General features: G+C 39.4%; 1 protein-coding gene across 1 annotated transcript in view; it reads left to right on the top strand.

Moving 5' to 3' along the window:
* Positions 1 to 12,327, top strand: part of baiap3 (BAI1 associated protein 3) — a 47,003-nt gene extending 34,676 nt beyond the window's left edge. The window contains exons 25-34 of the mRNA XM_060857140.1: positions 103 to 318; positions 1,792 to 1,860; positions 1,984 to 2,063; positions 2,277 to 2,385; positions 6,905 to 6,976; positions 7,057 to 7,140; positions 7,381 to 7,501; positions 7,636 to 7,759; positions 7,868 to 8,073; positions 9,613 to 12,327. Of these exons, the coding sequence (XP_060713123.1) occupies positions 103 to 318; positions 1,792 to 1,860; positions 1,984 to 2,063; positions 2,277 to 2,385; positions 6,905 to 6,976; positions 7,057 to 7,140; positions 7,381 to 7,501; positions 7,636 to 7,759; positions 7,868 to 8,073; positions 9,613 to 9,716 (1,185 nt within the window). The 3' untranslated portion in view covers positions 9,717 to 12,327. The remainder of the gene's footprint in view (positions 1 to 102; positions 319 to 1,791; positions 1,861 to 1,983; positions 2,064 to 2,276; positions 2,386 to 6,904; positions 6,977 to 7,056; positions 7,141 to 7,380; positions 7,502 to 7,635; positions 7,760 to 7,867; positions 8,074 to 9,612) is intronic.
* The last annotated feature ends 1,478 nt before the right edge of the window (positions 12,328 to 13,805 follow it).

Raw genomic sequence — 13,805 nt, 5'->3', positions numbered from 1 at the left:
CTCGGTTCTTTCTAACAATGCTTATGATCTTTTAAAAAAATTCAGCCTTCTTACTTCCACATTTTCTTCCTCCTCTTTCCCTCGCTATCTGCTTTCGGACAGCTCTCTGTGGCACTTAACAACACAGAACATGTGCGCACGTATCTGTCCAGCTTGCCACGCGAGCTGGACTGGAGGGTTGTGGAGCAGGCTATGGAGGAGTCATGTGGAGCTGAAGGCAAGGAACAGGTGAACAAGGCTTTAAATGGCCAGCTGTACAATGCTGACCTGGATCTGCAGAGAGAGGCTAAAAGGCTAATCATACACCTCACTGATAAGGTACTTCATCTGCACCCTCAGACAGTGACATCTGACTGTTCATCTGAATATTTTATTATCTTTTCTAGTTTAGTTTCTAATGCTTGAGATGACCACTGGAGCAATTATAGGGCATAGACATAAATAAAGAGTCTTTCTGTCCAAGAGAAGGATCAGTGCTAGGGTTAAGTCACTATCCAGGGCAGGGAACTATTAGCCTGAGAATCGCACATGCCAAAACAACTTATACTTAATAATGCAATAATGCAGTGCCAAAATGTTATAGACCCAACATCCTTCATGTTTGATTATTGTATTAATAAATAAATGGGTTAAATTAGAAAAAAGCTCACGGGAGAGTGAAGCTTCTCCACCTTCAATTTATATGTAAATGGAAAACGGAGCTGTGACCTCGTACTATTATTTGATGGAAATACTGTTTCATTTGCTAAATAATTCAGACTACTTAATTACTTAATCATTTCTGTGATATTGATGTAAACTGCTCTATTTTTGGAAAGCATCAAAAAAAAAAAAAAGGACGACTCATGATGCCTTGCAGACTCACTGGACTAGTTTAAGAAAACAAAGGCTGACTAAAAATGATGAACACCACTTATGCATGTCCACGGATCTCATCCTTACGCTTGGCTTGTGTAATGTGTTTCTGACTGTAAGACAGGTCTGTCACTCACATTCTGCATCTTGTATCTCATCTGTCTCTATTGTCATCTATCTCACGATGCTTCGTTTTCTCTGCGCCTTCTGTTAATGTGTTATGCGTTATTAAAAAGAGTTTATGCGTCTATTAAAAATAATGCTTTTATGCAATGTGAATGGTCCAATGACTAGATGTCGTGTAAGAGTACGAATAAATAAGCAAATCGACTACCAGTGGTTTTTGTGGACGGTGGTGTGAGTGTTGGATGTTCCTAAAATACAACAGAATGCTGCTTTTGCTGCAAACAGACACCCAGCTCCACAAAGAGCAAACCTTTCCAGTTAAATCTGACACTAATAGACGATAAAGTGCTAGTGCACTGATGCAATTTATACACAAGCATTTCCATCCAGCATTATTTAGCAGGAAGTTTGCTGATTCCTAGTAAAAATGAGTGGATTTAAAAATGTTCAGTAAGTAACAGTAGTTTATGTAAGTAGTTTATGTCCTCACTTTGCACTTGCCAGGCCGTAAACACAATGTCATGGCAACAGGCAGTACCTCAAGACAGGAAAACCCACCCTAATGCGACTGGAGTGACATGAGGCAAAAAAAAATATAATAATCACTGCCGGTGTGAACACACAATAATTGTCTGAAGTGTTCCAGTAAGAAGCAGATCTGTAATCGCATGCATTAAATACTATAATGAAGCAAAAAAAAGAAGGGTTAAGTTTTAGCCCACTATGTCCACCCTTGGCATCATACATAGTGTAGCAGTTTGTTATTGGCCAGCTCTTGATGTCATTCTCCATTTTGGGTTACTGTGGTAGATGCTTCCTGAGCTTAGAAGATACATTCAGCATATCAGCCTCTCTCCAGACACCATTAACAACGATGATGTGAGTAGGATGTTTTTTTTTTTGTTTTTTTTTTTGTCTGCCTTCGATTGATTTGTATGTAAATATACCGTGAGTTCCAGGAACATACACATCGCTGACCTCTTGTGCTGTAAAATCTTCCAGGCCGTATCTCCACTGATGAAATTCCTAGATTCCACCTTAGTCATTCTCAGTGATTCATTGGTGAAGGAGAACCTGACAAGGTAATTACATCTTTCATTCCATATAATTGCAGCCCTTGAAGGAAAAATCTTGTAATAATACATTTGGCATGTAGCAATTGTAAATAACAGCAATAATGAGGAGTTGTGTTTAATCTATTAGTGAGTGTTATAAGTGAATTCAGTGTAGGTGTTGGAGTTCTGCTTGCATGCATGTATACTGTGATGGATGTGGGTTTTCTGCTGCCCTCGCAGGGTTCTCTGGAGCCTCTGGGAACTACTGCTGAGGATGATCCTGGACTCAGTGGCAGAAAACAGAGGTGTCCAGGTCGAGTTCTACACACGGTTCCAGTACACTATAGAGGTGAGCGATCATATAAATCAGGCTTTACATAGAGAGATTATTCAGTCCTACTGTACATAGTGTGGAAATTAGTGATGAAAAGGTACACACAGTGCCGAGGGATCCGTGTGCAAGACCTGCTCCGTTTGTACTGGTTTGGTTCTCATTTTTAGGGAGAATTTCCATTTTTATTTTTCCATTCTATTGATTTGAAAGGCAAAGCAAATTGGCACATTGCAATGACTGGTGCTGGTGTGTTTCTGTTTCATGCCTGAATATGTTCTTGTGCTTGTGTACACCATGCTGAGACCTTCTGAAAGCAGTACTGACAGTGACACAGTATTTGCTATAAATACCTTATAGCCTGTCACTTCTACTCCTTTTCTCTACTCAACAAAGACCATTGCTGGACCACATGTAGAGTTTAGTGCTATCCTATGCAGCTTGTAATTCAATGAGAGTGACAGACAGACAGACAGATAGATAGATAGATAGATAGATAGATTGTTTAATTGATTAATTGATTGATTGACTGAGTTTCAGTCTTTTTCTCCTAATTCAGTCAGTGTATCCATACATTTTTTTGTCTGTTAATTGCAAGATAGAGTGATCTAGCTTAAGGGGAAGTGGTAACTCAGTGGTTAAGGTGACTACTGATTGAAAGGTTGTGAGTTTGTATCCCAGGACCATCAAATTGCTATTGCTGAGCAAGGCAACCCTCAATTGCATAAATAAGATAAATTGAAGTTGTTTGGAATAAGGACTTAGCGCATGTTAGCTTATACTTTACAGTGTGTAGGATAGAGTTCTGTTGTAGCTCACACTGCTTCACGAGGAGCTGCGTGTGTGCCCATTCAGGAGTGTGTCTGTCTCTCCATCGCCTTGTGCTGCCGACTGCATCCTTGCCAAGTTGTTCTGTTTGCTGAGCCAGTCTCTCAACTGTAGAACTTGGCTTTAGATGATGGGATAAGAGGATGCATGTCCAAATGTAGCCTCATATACTGTAGTTAATACCACTAATAAAACTTACAAACATTTCAAGGTTCTCTCTGAGTGCATAGGTGTCATCAATAACTTTGAAATAATTCATTTTAGGGCTGAAGCCGTACACTATACGCTTATATCTTTCAGTGGCATATTCCTGATTTACCTCAAGCACCAAGAATAGATGTTTGTTACCACATCCAGAAGACTTTAGCATACTGCACATTAACAGGCAACCGAGTTGATCTCCAGACTCCATAGCACTTAGGGAGCTCCAGATTTGTTGGATAATTTTTATATACACCAATACAAGAAATAAATAAACAACTAATAAAAAAATTTCAAAGAACATCAGTAACACGCTTAGGCCCCATGGTGCGACACTTGGTTAGTATGCCAGATGATGTCAGGACTGATTTGAACAGCAGGCATACTGATGACTTAACAGCTTTTGTTGCCAGACATCTGATATGCATGGGTAGTTCTTCTGTGACCATCCAGCTATCACTGGGTCCACTGCCCCAATTGGTTGAGGCCAGTGGCAAAATTACAGAGTTGATCAGAGCTTTGTGTTGGGCAGCAGGGTAGATTGTCTGTTATCCTGAGAAAGATCTCTGGTTTTGCACATAGTCCTGAGTATGATTGGTGTCAAAGCAAAGTCTGTAAAGTCTGACCTGCATCTCTAGAAAATAGGGTTTGGACAAAACAAACAGCAAAGTAGACTAACCTCAGGCCTCCAGTATGTTACTAAATGCCAAATTAATGCTCCAAGGTCCTCTGAAAGCCCACAGGTCTTAGAGCTACAAGTATGTGAAACCATGCAACAACAATGCAAGGGCCTAACAAATGTTTGGGTGCTTCTGGCAAGTGAGTGTTAGTGGTTACACCCTCAACCCCCTCTAAAGAATCCAATGGAGCCTGTTAGTAAAGGTCAAATACATCAGAATCAGGCCAATAGATCCTGATTACTATGTTACCGGCATACAATCTGCCCTTCCCAGCTCTCTCAGGGTTCAAGGCCTAACCAATTCCCGACCCTAAAAATGTTCTGCTCTGGTACAATAAGATGTGTGGGATCCCCTTGGGAAAAAAAGGCAGTACCGATGGACATATCACTCTTTGGATTAGGCAGAGTGTGGTGTCAAAGGGGCATTCAGTCTGTCAAATCGAATTCAGAATATATCAAACTGCAAGATATATCTGAGGATATACCTGAGGGTACCCTGGTTGACCCTCAAGTCCTTTCTATCTCTCCTGAGAAATGGTCTGTAATGGTCTGATCCTTTCAGACAATGGATTGGTTCATGGAAAAAAAGGTAAAAGAAAAAAAAATGCTCTGTGCTTCAACTCTCATGTGGGCTCACCGACGGTTAGCCTTTCTGAGAACACCTTATCTAGCAGTACAGCACAATGGGTGAATCATTATTAAAGGTAGCAGGTCCAAACGGCAACTTAATGTGCCGCCCAGTGTCTAAAGTGATTTTAGGATTTTTAGGGACTGTTGGATAATGGCATGTCTTCACCTAATCTGAAAGTGTACGTGTCAGGCATTTTGGCTCATCACGACTTAGTAGATGGTATCTCATTGAGAGCAACAAACTCTTAGCAGCACTTCTGAAGAATGCTAGGTGCCTCCATCCTCCACACTCACCCAAGTCCCTTTATTTTCCCCCTCTGTGAACCCATACAGGATATTAATCTAAAATGGACCTCATTGGGCATCAGATAGGCAGGAAAGGTAGGAGGTAGGTAGTCCATTCTGTCCATTCTGTGTCAGACCTATTCCTCTGTGCAGTAACACAGAGCACTCCTTTGTTTAAGAAGAGATTGGCCTACACTTTTTTTTGCTTTACCCACTTCTAGATTAATCCAAATACAAATACAGACACAAAAATTTGAAGTACCTAAAATGGTGATGCATTACCGTATGGTATAGACGTTACCTAGTGTATAGAAATGCCATAATGGTTTAAAATTTATCTCAACACTTTATTCTTACACAGAACTGTGCTACAGTCTTAGGCACATGAATTTTTAAATGAAAATTTGATGCTTATTTTATGAGTTTTGCATTATTGAGTCAGTAAAAAAAAAAAAAAAAAAAAAAAAGCATTACTTTTCCAAAAGATAAATATTAAATGCTACAGAAATGTTTGTCAGGAAAGAAGATAATATCAGGAAAGGAAATAACATTTTATATAATCCACTTTTGAGCCAAAAACCATAATGAAGGTCTTCAGGTTCTACCTGAAAAAAACATAAACATGTGTGGTCCATGTTAATAATCGCTACACAGATGTGTCTTTGTGTACACAGCTGTGCATCTGACTACATGCTTGGGGACAATCAAAGGTTTTAGTCCATTTATTAGAATATCAAATCCTCCTCCATTGAGTTATGGGTTGAAGTGGAGCAAGAGACACAGCTACAGAAACCTGTAGGATGAGAATAAACAATCATTTGTCCAGCAAAATGCGGTTATTAACATATACTGCAGCACAACACTTTCATATTAAGAGAGTATTAAATTGTACAGGTACAATTGCCCTTGTTATGAATGTGGAAGTGGTTGGGTGCAGTTGCAAGCATTTTCCAACTCTGAACCATCAGGCAGAATTGTAGTAGAGATCACGGAGATCAAGCAGACAGGGCAATGCAGGGAAAGCAACGTTGGACTTAGGAAGAGAGCAAGCATCAATGACTGGAGATGCACAGCAAAACTGTTGATATTTGATATTTGGCTGAACTGGGGCATGGTGTCTTAGTGGTTAGCACGTTCCCCTCACACCTCCAGGGTCGGGGTTCGATTCCCACCTCTGCCTTGTGTGTGTTGAGTTTGCATGTTCTCCCCGTGCCTCGGGGGTTTCCTCCGGGTACTCCAGTTTCCTCCCCCGGTCCAAAGACATGCATGGTAGGTTGATTGGCATCTCTGGAAAATTGTCCGTAGTGTGTGATTGCGTGAGTGAATGAGAGTGTGTGTGTGCCCTGAGATGGGTTGGCACTCCGTCCAGGGTGTATCCTGCCTTGATGCCCGATGACGCCTGAGATAGGCACAGGCTCCCCGTGAACCGAGGTAGTTCGGATAAGCGGTAGAAAATGAGCGAATGAATGAATGATATTTGGCTGAACTATTCATTTAATGCTCTGTGTTAATCATTAATGCTCAGTTAATCATCAGTTATTCTGGCAGCCACTTGTCCAGTTATTTAAGGGAGACCCGAAAAGAATAACAATGTGCTAGTAGTACTGTACTATTCCAAGAGATGGGAATTGGCAGGAATGCAGGACAGATTTGTATGAATTGTCACGAGTTGCTAGGTTGCGTGGGTGAACATGCTGTGCTCCATATAGTTGGTCTATTAGCAAAGCAGGAATCCCATGCTGTTTCAAATGTGTGTGCAGGTCTGATAGAAAGCACTAGAAAAATCTATTTCTAATGAGACGTGGTGCAACATTTAGTAGCAGCTAAGACAAGATCGCAGAGAACCTTAACTAAAATCTCTGGCTCTATAAGTGAGCAAACCCATTATTCATAGTCTTTGGGGTTTTTCTTTAGACGTTGGTGCGGTTCTTCCATGCTAATGGTGATGGGCTGCTTTTGGAGGACCTCAAATCTGGTGACTACAAGGTAAAGGTTAATGTCACTGTTTGAAATTTTGGGTCAAGCCATGCTAACTTGCTAGTGATTAAACCGCTTTGTTGTTGCAGGTCTTAGAGGAAGAGCTGCGACTGAACAAGTGCACCTCCTTCGAGCTGATCGAGCAATACTTCCTAGAGAAGATATCACAGCAGGTAGGCTCTAACCCTGCTGGGCTTTGACACCCGTTCTGCAAAGGGAAAAAGGTGTTGATTAGAAACTGAGTCATCAAAATGTGTTTCTTTCCTCTCATGATTATTTCCTTTTCAGCAAACTGTCTTTTTCTCCAGGCTTCACCCCTTGAAGATCTTCTCAGTTGTGTATTTAATTAATAACAGTTAATATAGCTTTCATAATATGTAAATGGAATCTACATATCTGTGTCTACATTTCAGCGAATCTTAAAGCACAGTCGTTTTGGGCGCATTAGTGTTAAATGTTACTACGATGCTCCCGAACAAAGACTCACCGTGGAGATACTGCATGCGGCCGATCTCATTGCCCTGGATGCTAATGGTGAGCCTTCACAGTAACACGCTCTGACCTGTACGGCTAAATCCCATCTCAGACATTTACTTAAAAACTGTAATATATATGGCACAAGTTCTAGTGCTAGGGATTACAGAATTTTATGGTTTGTGCTCTTTCAGGTCTAAGTGATCCATTTGTCATAGTGGAGCTCTGCCCTCATCACCTCTTCCCTAACTCCAGGAGTCAACGCACACAAGTGAAGCTCAAAACTCTGCACCCGGTTTTTGATGAGCTCTTTTACTTGTAAGTAGGATTGATAGACTACAAGGTACATACATTTGGTAAACTATAGAAAACTATCCTCCCTCACAGGGATATTCTCGATGATGTGTTTTGATGATGTGTCTACAGTCATGTAAGCCCTGAGCAGTATAGACACAGGTGTGCTTGCCTCACCTTCACTGTGATGGATTATGACTGGCTATCAACCAATGATTTTGCTGGGGAAGCAGTGGCCCCCCTGAGTGACTTCTGCTGGCCAGGCCGACCCAGCGCCACTGCTGCAGGAAAAACTCTGCAGCCTGTTATCCTGCATCTGTCTCGCCAGAAACCGAGCGGTAAACCATCTCACCCACTCTTTAAACACGCATGACAAGATAAAAGCAACCACTAAAGTCCTATCTGCATGGTTATAAATATACATGGCGTACTTTCCTATTTCAAAGAAGCGCTTTTGTGAAATTATTTGAATCCAGATTTGCCATGCTGATGTTTTTCTCTGTCCACCTTTTAGAACTTTACAGGCAGTTTTCATGGTCATGCAGATGTTCATCCACCTCGCGTTAGAAAAACAAGAGATTTGATTGATTTTACTTGACATAATCTCATACAGTCTTGTAGTGCGTCTATCAGTTCCTCTCCTTCAGATACTAAAAGCCTCGAAGAGTCGTGAAGCAAAAAATGGACTCTTCTTGCACACATATCGAATGGTTGAACTGCTATAACTTGGTGGTTTTCCCCAATTTGAAATAAGAGCCAGTGTCTCAATTCCAGAGCCTGTTGGTCTGCTTGGACGCCGTGTCATGAATTAGAGCATGTTCATATGAACGCATGAAGCAAACATGCAGCTCTGTAGAAAGTACAAAAGCCTCTAGAAACCAGCTCTTTCTGCAGTCATCCAAATGCGAGTCTGCACTAGTGTTAATTTCGTCAGACGAGACGAGACGAAATATGTTCGTCAACAACCTTATTTTTTCATGACTAAGACGAGACGATGACAAGACCACTGTCCAAAAACGCTGACTAAGACTAAATTAACATGCATTATTGTTGACGAAAAAAGACGAGACGAAAATGTTTTGTATAAAATAAAAACTAAGATAAAATATCTCTTCATTTTCGTCTACAATTGTCTCTGCTTTTTCATCAGCTGTTACGCCTTTAAAATATTCACAACGAGTTCGCGGCTTCGCGCTGTTTAGTGTGTGCGTAGAAACAATTCGTCCGAGCGCAAGTCCACCCTGGTCTAGGCGGCTTTTTGTGTTAAATTATATTTCCTGTCGCTGCACAGGCTCTTTTATTGTACATGACAGCTTATGTCCCGATGACCGGTCTTTACATTACGATTAAAAGCAGCATCATTAAAGTAAAAAATGTGATGTGCAGTCAAGTTCGAGTGAAACATATGTGAAACACTTTTTTACTGAAATGTTTATCAGTAATAATCTCAGTAATAATGTTATTTTAAAAAAAAAGACTACAACTTTTTGACTAAAACTAGACTAAAATTAAAAGACTTTTAGTCGACTAAAACTTGACTAACAAAAAAAGATATGTGAATGACTGAATATGACTAAAACTAACAGGGACATTTGGCACAAGACTAAGAGTAAGACTAAATTAAAAATAGGTGATGAAATGAACACTAGTCTGCACTTTTATCACTAAGGAGACGTGTAAAATTGATTGCCTGCATCCTCCTGATAAACTATAGAGCTTTATACATAAGTGGTTTAGTTTGAGCTCAAATAAATTTCATTTTATGTATTCATTCATGGTGAAATCTAAATAAATCTTCTTTTGATTTCTATGAATATTAACTGGCTGATGATGTTCGACTAGATTCGTATCTCACTCGATGTGTTTTACTTATCCAGAGAAACCAATTATGAAGATGCTAGAGGCAAGGACAGGGGACAGAGAAGCTCAAGAGTTTGTGCGAAAGCTGAAGGAGATCGAGAAGTCAATGGAGGAGGAGTAATTTTTCATCGGTGGTTTACAATATTGCCAACTATGTGCTTTTATACCTGTTGTACTATGTTTGCTATTTAAAAAGAAACTCTTTTAAATGTGTATTTTTAACTGTTGTTCAAAAAAAAATCTATATAAGTGAGCTATATGAAAATGTTTAAAGATCGGTATTTTGTCGCTTGTTCAGCACTTTGTGTGCTGTGTTTTAATGTATTTGGCTCACCAAAGGAGCTCGTGAGAATTACATTCATTTAACAATAGTATATTTTTAAGTATGTTTAGATGGTAGGCTGTCAAATTAGATTTTAAAAGTTATTAAAAATATAGTTTTCTGTGACTTGAAGTTTTGAGATATTCCGAGATGTTTACGACTAACGCTCAACCGACATAAAAAGATTATTCACCGTTAACGTCTTTCTGGTACTTTTAAGGTCAGCGAGAGGGTCTGTGTTATGAAGGGTAAAAAAAACTCTTTGTGAGAAAAATGCTTTCACAAATCTGTTTAAAAAAACTGTGAACTGTGAACATTTGTTCTGGACTCACACTGGACTATGTTGACAATTTTACTGTAGCATTTTTGTGAGATCTTGTCTTTCCTAAAGAATGTTTATTTATGCTAAGTGGTTCTTCAGTGTACTGGTGTTAATGTTCAGATGGTTTTTTGTCATCGTTGCACATTGAGCAGAGACAATGGTGTCAGCTGAGTTTACAAAAAAATTCGAAGGGCTTCAAATTTTACAGAGTTCGAAGAGGTTTCCGTTCGCTTTTTGGAATTTTTAGAAAGGCAGACCTATAGTTAGGGGTGACTAGGTTTAGCTGGAATATATTTACTATTTGAACAACAGTCCATTTGCTTGACTGATTTATTGATTGAGAAAGTGGGACTTTTAATTCATGGAGCATATTTCGAGCTACACCTTGAAAATTTGAGTTGTACTTCCGATTTTCCAGACCACAGCATTTTTCTGTGGCTCCATAGTAGTATTCCCATTTGCCCCTTTCTGTTCTGAGTACAAAGAACAAAGTCGTGTCCACTTTGCCCCTTTATCCCTGTTGTTTGTGTCATTGTATTGGAGCTCCGGCACTGCGGGTGCAGATTTGATATAAAGGTTATTAGAGTGAAACTGAAGGAGCCGGAAGGACTGTTTGTGAAATACACCATGCTAATGGTGAATGTGGGTGAATCCAGTTGTTTTTGATTTCTAATTAAATTGCCAGAAATGCAGGTGAAATAGGTTCAGAATCATCAAGGCAAATCTAACCAAGCAACCAAGTGCAAACATGTGCAAGCATGTGAATTATAGTAGTTTATTGGGATCGTCTGTCCATGCAGATGATAAGACAAACTGTGTCACCTCCCACTGGCACCTAAAAAACCCAGCAGGCATCAGATCACGCTGTCTAAAATACAAGCTGAACGTTCCGAGGCTCCAGGCTACCCTTGGACATCTTGGTAAATTCTGTTTATTGACTCTATAGTTCATTATACCAATTTAGTTCAGTGATTTTTCAGCTCGATCATGCTGCCCAACAGTCATGGAGCATTATAATGTGCACTGAACTCTAAGGTGTTGGGCTACCGATCGGAAGGTTGTGAGTTCAATCCCAGGTCGACCAAGCTGCCACCCTTGGGCCACTGAGCAAGGCCCTTAACCCTCAATTGCTCAGTTGTATAAAAAAATGAGATAATGTAAGTTTCTCTGGATAAGGGTGTGTGACAAATGCTGTAAATGAGTATAAACTCTAAAAAAAAATAAGTGGATAAGTGGACACTTACCTCAATATATTTGTGAGGCAGAGATATGAATCTCTACTATATGCATTTGTATGCTCACTAGTTACCAGTATTAACACTCTAAGCATACATTTTCTCCTCCTCAATGGAGGACAGAATCAGCATTTTGAGCATTTGTTAAAATTCTAAGTTACGAATAATAGCTGTGGTTTTATGGCTGGCCTTCTGATTCACAGGGAATGTGCAGAGGTAATGATGTAGCAGGGACCTTCATAAACTACCCTAGTGGGGTCCTGGAGAGATGGCTTTGCTGTTTGTACTCATCGAAGAAAGGAGTAGATGGGAATTCCTCTCTAAACATTCCAGCCCTGATCGTATAACCATGAATGTAAAATTCTAATCATATAGTTTGTTATTTTATCTTGATAGCAGTAGCACAATATTGCCAATGAAACTATTTTAGGGATTCTTTAAAACAAATTGCACCACTACCCTGTACTTTTCACTCAAAATACCAAACCTCTTGTTTTGTTTTTTAATCTTACTGTACCTAAGCACACAAAGACACAAACAAGCCTGGAAGTCCACCACTGCTGTCAGCACCACTGCTTAACACGTTCTGTTGTACTTGAAACTGTCGGCACTGCACTGTGTCCTTTGTGATTTGACTAATGCTGTAATGATGTATGTGTGCGCAATGTGTGCGTGTATTCAATAAAAAGTAAAAAAAAAAATTACATGCTACAGCCGACAAGGCTTGAAGCGAAATGTGTGGTGAATAAAAATGGGGAACGTTATGAGGGCTCAGGTGGAGCTGGTAAGCTGCTTTTTTTGGTCAGCTCTGTCTTCTGTGGTGTACGGTCTCCCTCCAGGTCAGAACCTGAGAAATGTGGTGTACGAGAGAGCTGACAGTGGCTCCACTGGACCAGCTGAGGAATCATCAGCCTTTTCATTGAAGCAGTTGCTCTTTCGATCTAAAATCTTCACAACCTGTGTGAACATTAACATCAAACATGGTCACAAAAAAAAAAACCTAGCATGTAATTTCTTATTTATTTAAATTTTATTCATTTATACTATATACACCTTTGGCTTTGTCAATATTGACAACAATATGTTTAATAGAAAAGCTATAGGCCTTAATTCACCCAAAAGCATCAAGCTAATACTCATGCTCAATTGTTTTCGGTGCTGTTAATGTACTTTTTCTCAAATTTTTCTCACAATTTCATGTATACCTGTAGTCACCACCAGGTGTCCCTACAGAGCCAGAAATAACTAGCACTGATTTATTTGGCTGGAAATAACAGTAACTGTTCATGAGTACTGGTTTATACAATACAACATTTAAACTCTTCTAGTCAGACGTGTTGCTCTTTTGTTTCCAGCAACACAAGTGTAAAGTAAAGCCACGTTTCAGTGTGAGACGTGCAGAGCGGCATTGCAATTATGAAAACACATTAAGACACAGAACAGACACCCAGTTATTATCCTCAATTTAGCCACCAATTTGGTGACTCTACATATCAACACATAATGAGATATGTTTTTTTTTTAGTTGTCTTCTTTAATCCACAAAACAAAACCAAACAGAAGTTTGTTAGGTATTTCTTATTGCCAGAAAAACTGGAAAAAAAAAAAAAAGATTGACATGAATAAAACACACAATGAGCAATGAAGAGCACAATGGAAATTCTTATTTCTCTTTTCAAGAATTCTTTTCAGCTTATATTGTTGATTAGAATAACATGGTGAAAACAAAGCTTCCTAATTCATTCATATAATTTTCATTATATGAAATATTTCATTATATAATAAATTTCATTATGAATACTCTTACACACCAAAACTGAGTGACAGATCCGCAGATGTATCTTTTAACCACGGACGTTTTGTTGTTTGCATTTTAGCAGAGATGGGGGACTTGAGTCATATGACTTGACTCAAGTCAGACTTGAGTCGCAAATTTGAGACTTGAGACTTGCTTGACAAACATTAAAAAAAAGACTCGACTTGACTTTGACTTGACATTCATGACTTGAGACTTGACTCGGACTTGAGTTAAATGACTCAGAGACGGGGGACTCGACTTGACTCGAGTCAGACTTAAGTCGCAAATTTTAGACTTGAGACTTGCTTGACAAATATTAAAAAACACTCGACTTGACTTTGACTTGACATTCATGACTTGAGACTTACTTGTGACTTGCACAAGCCCACCTCTGCATTTTAGTGTTAGCTATGATCCAAGTAAGCAAGATGGTTGTAGGAGAAGGTTCAAAGATTTAAGTCTGTTGCTGAACATATAAGACATTTTATTTATTCTCCAGTCAGCTAAAAAAAACAACAGATAGCTAACTAAAG

This window comes from Tachysurus vachellii, chromosome 21 (assembly GCF_030014155.1).
Source record: "Tachysurus vachellii isolate PV-2020 chromosome 21, HZAU_Pvac_v1, whole genome shotgun sequence".
Taxonomy (NCBI): Eukaryota; Metazoa; Chordata; class Actinopteri; order Siluriformes; family Bagridae; genus Tachysurus; species Tachysurus vachellii.
Note: the sequence above shows the minus strand (reverse complement) of the source record. Positions and strands in the feature narration are given on the sequence as shown.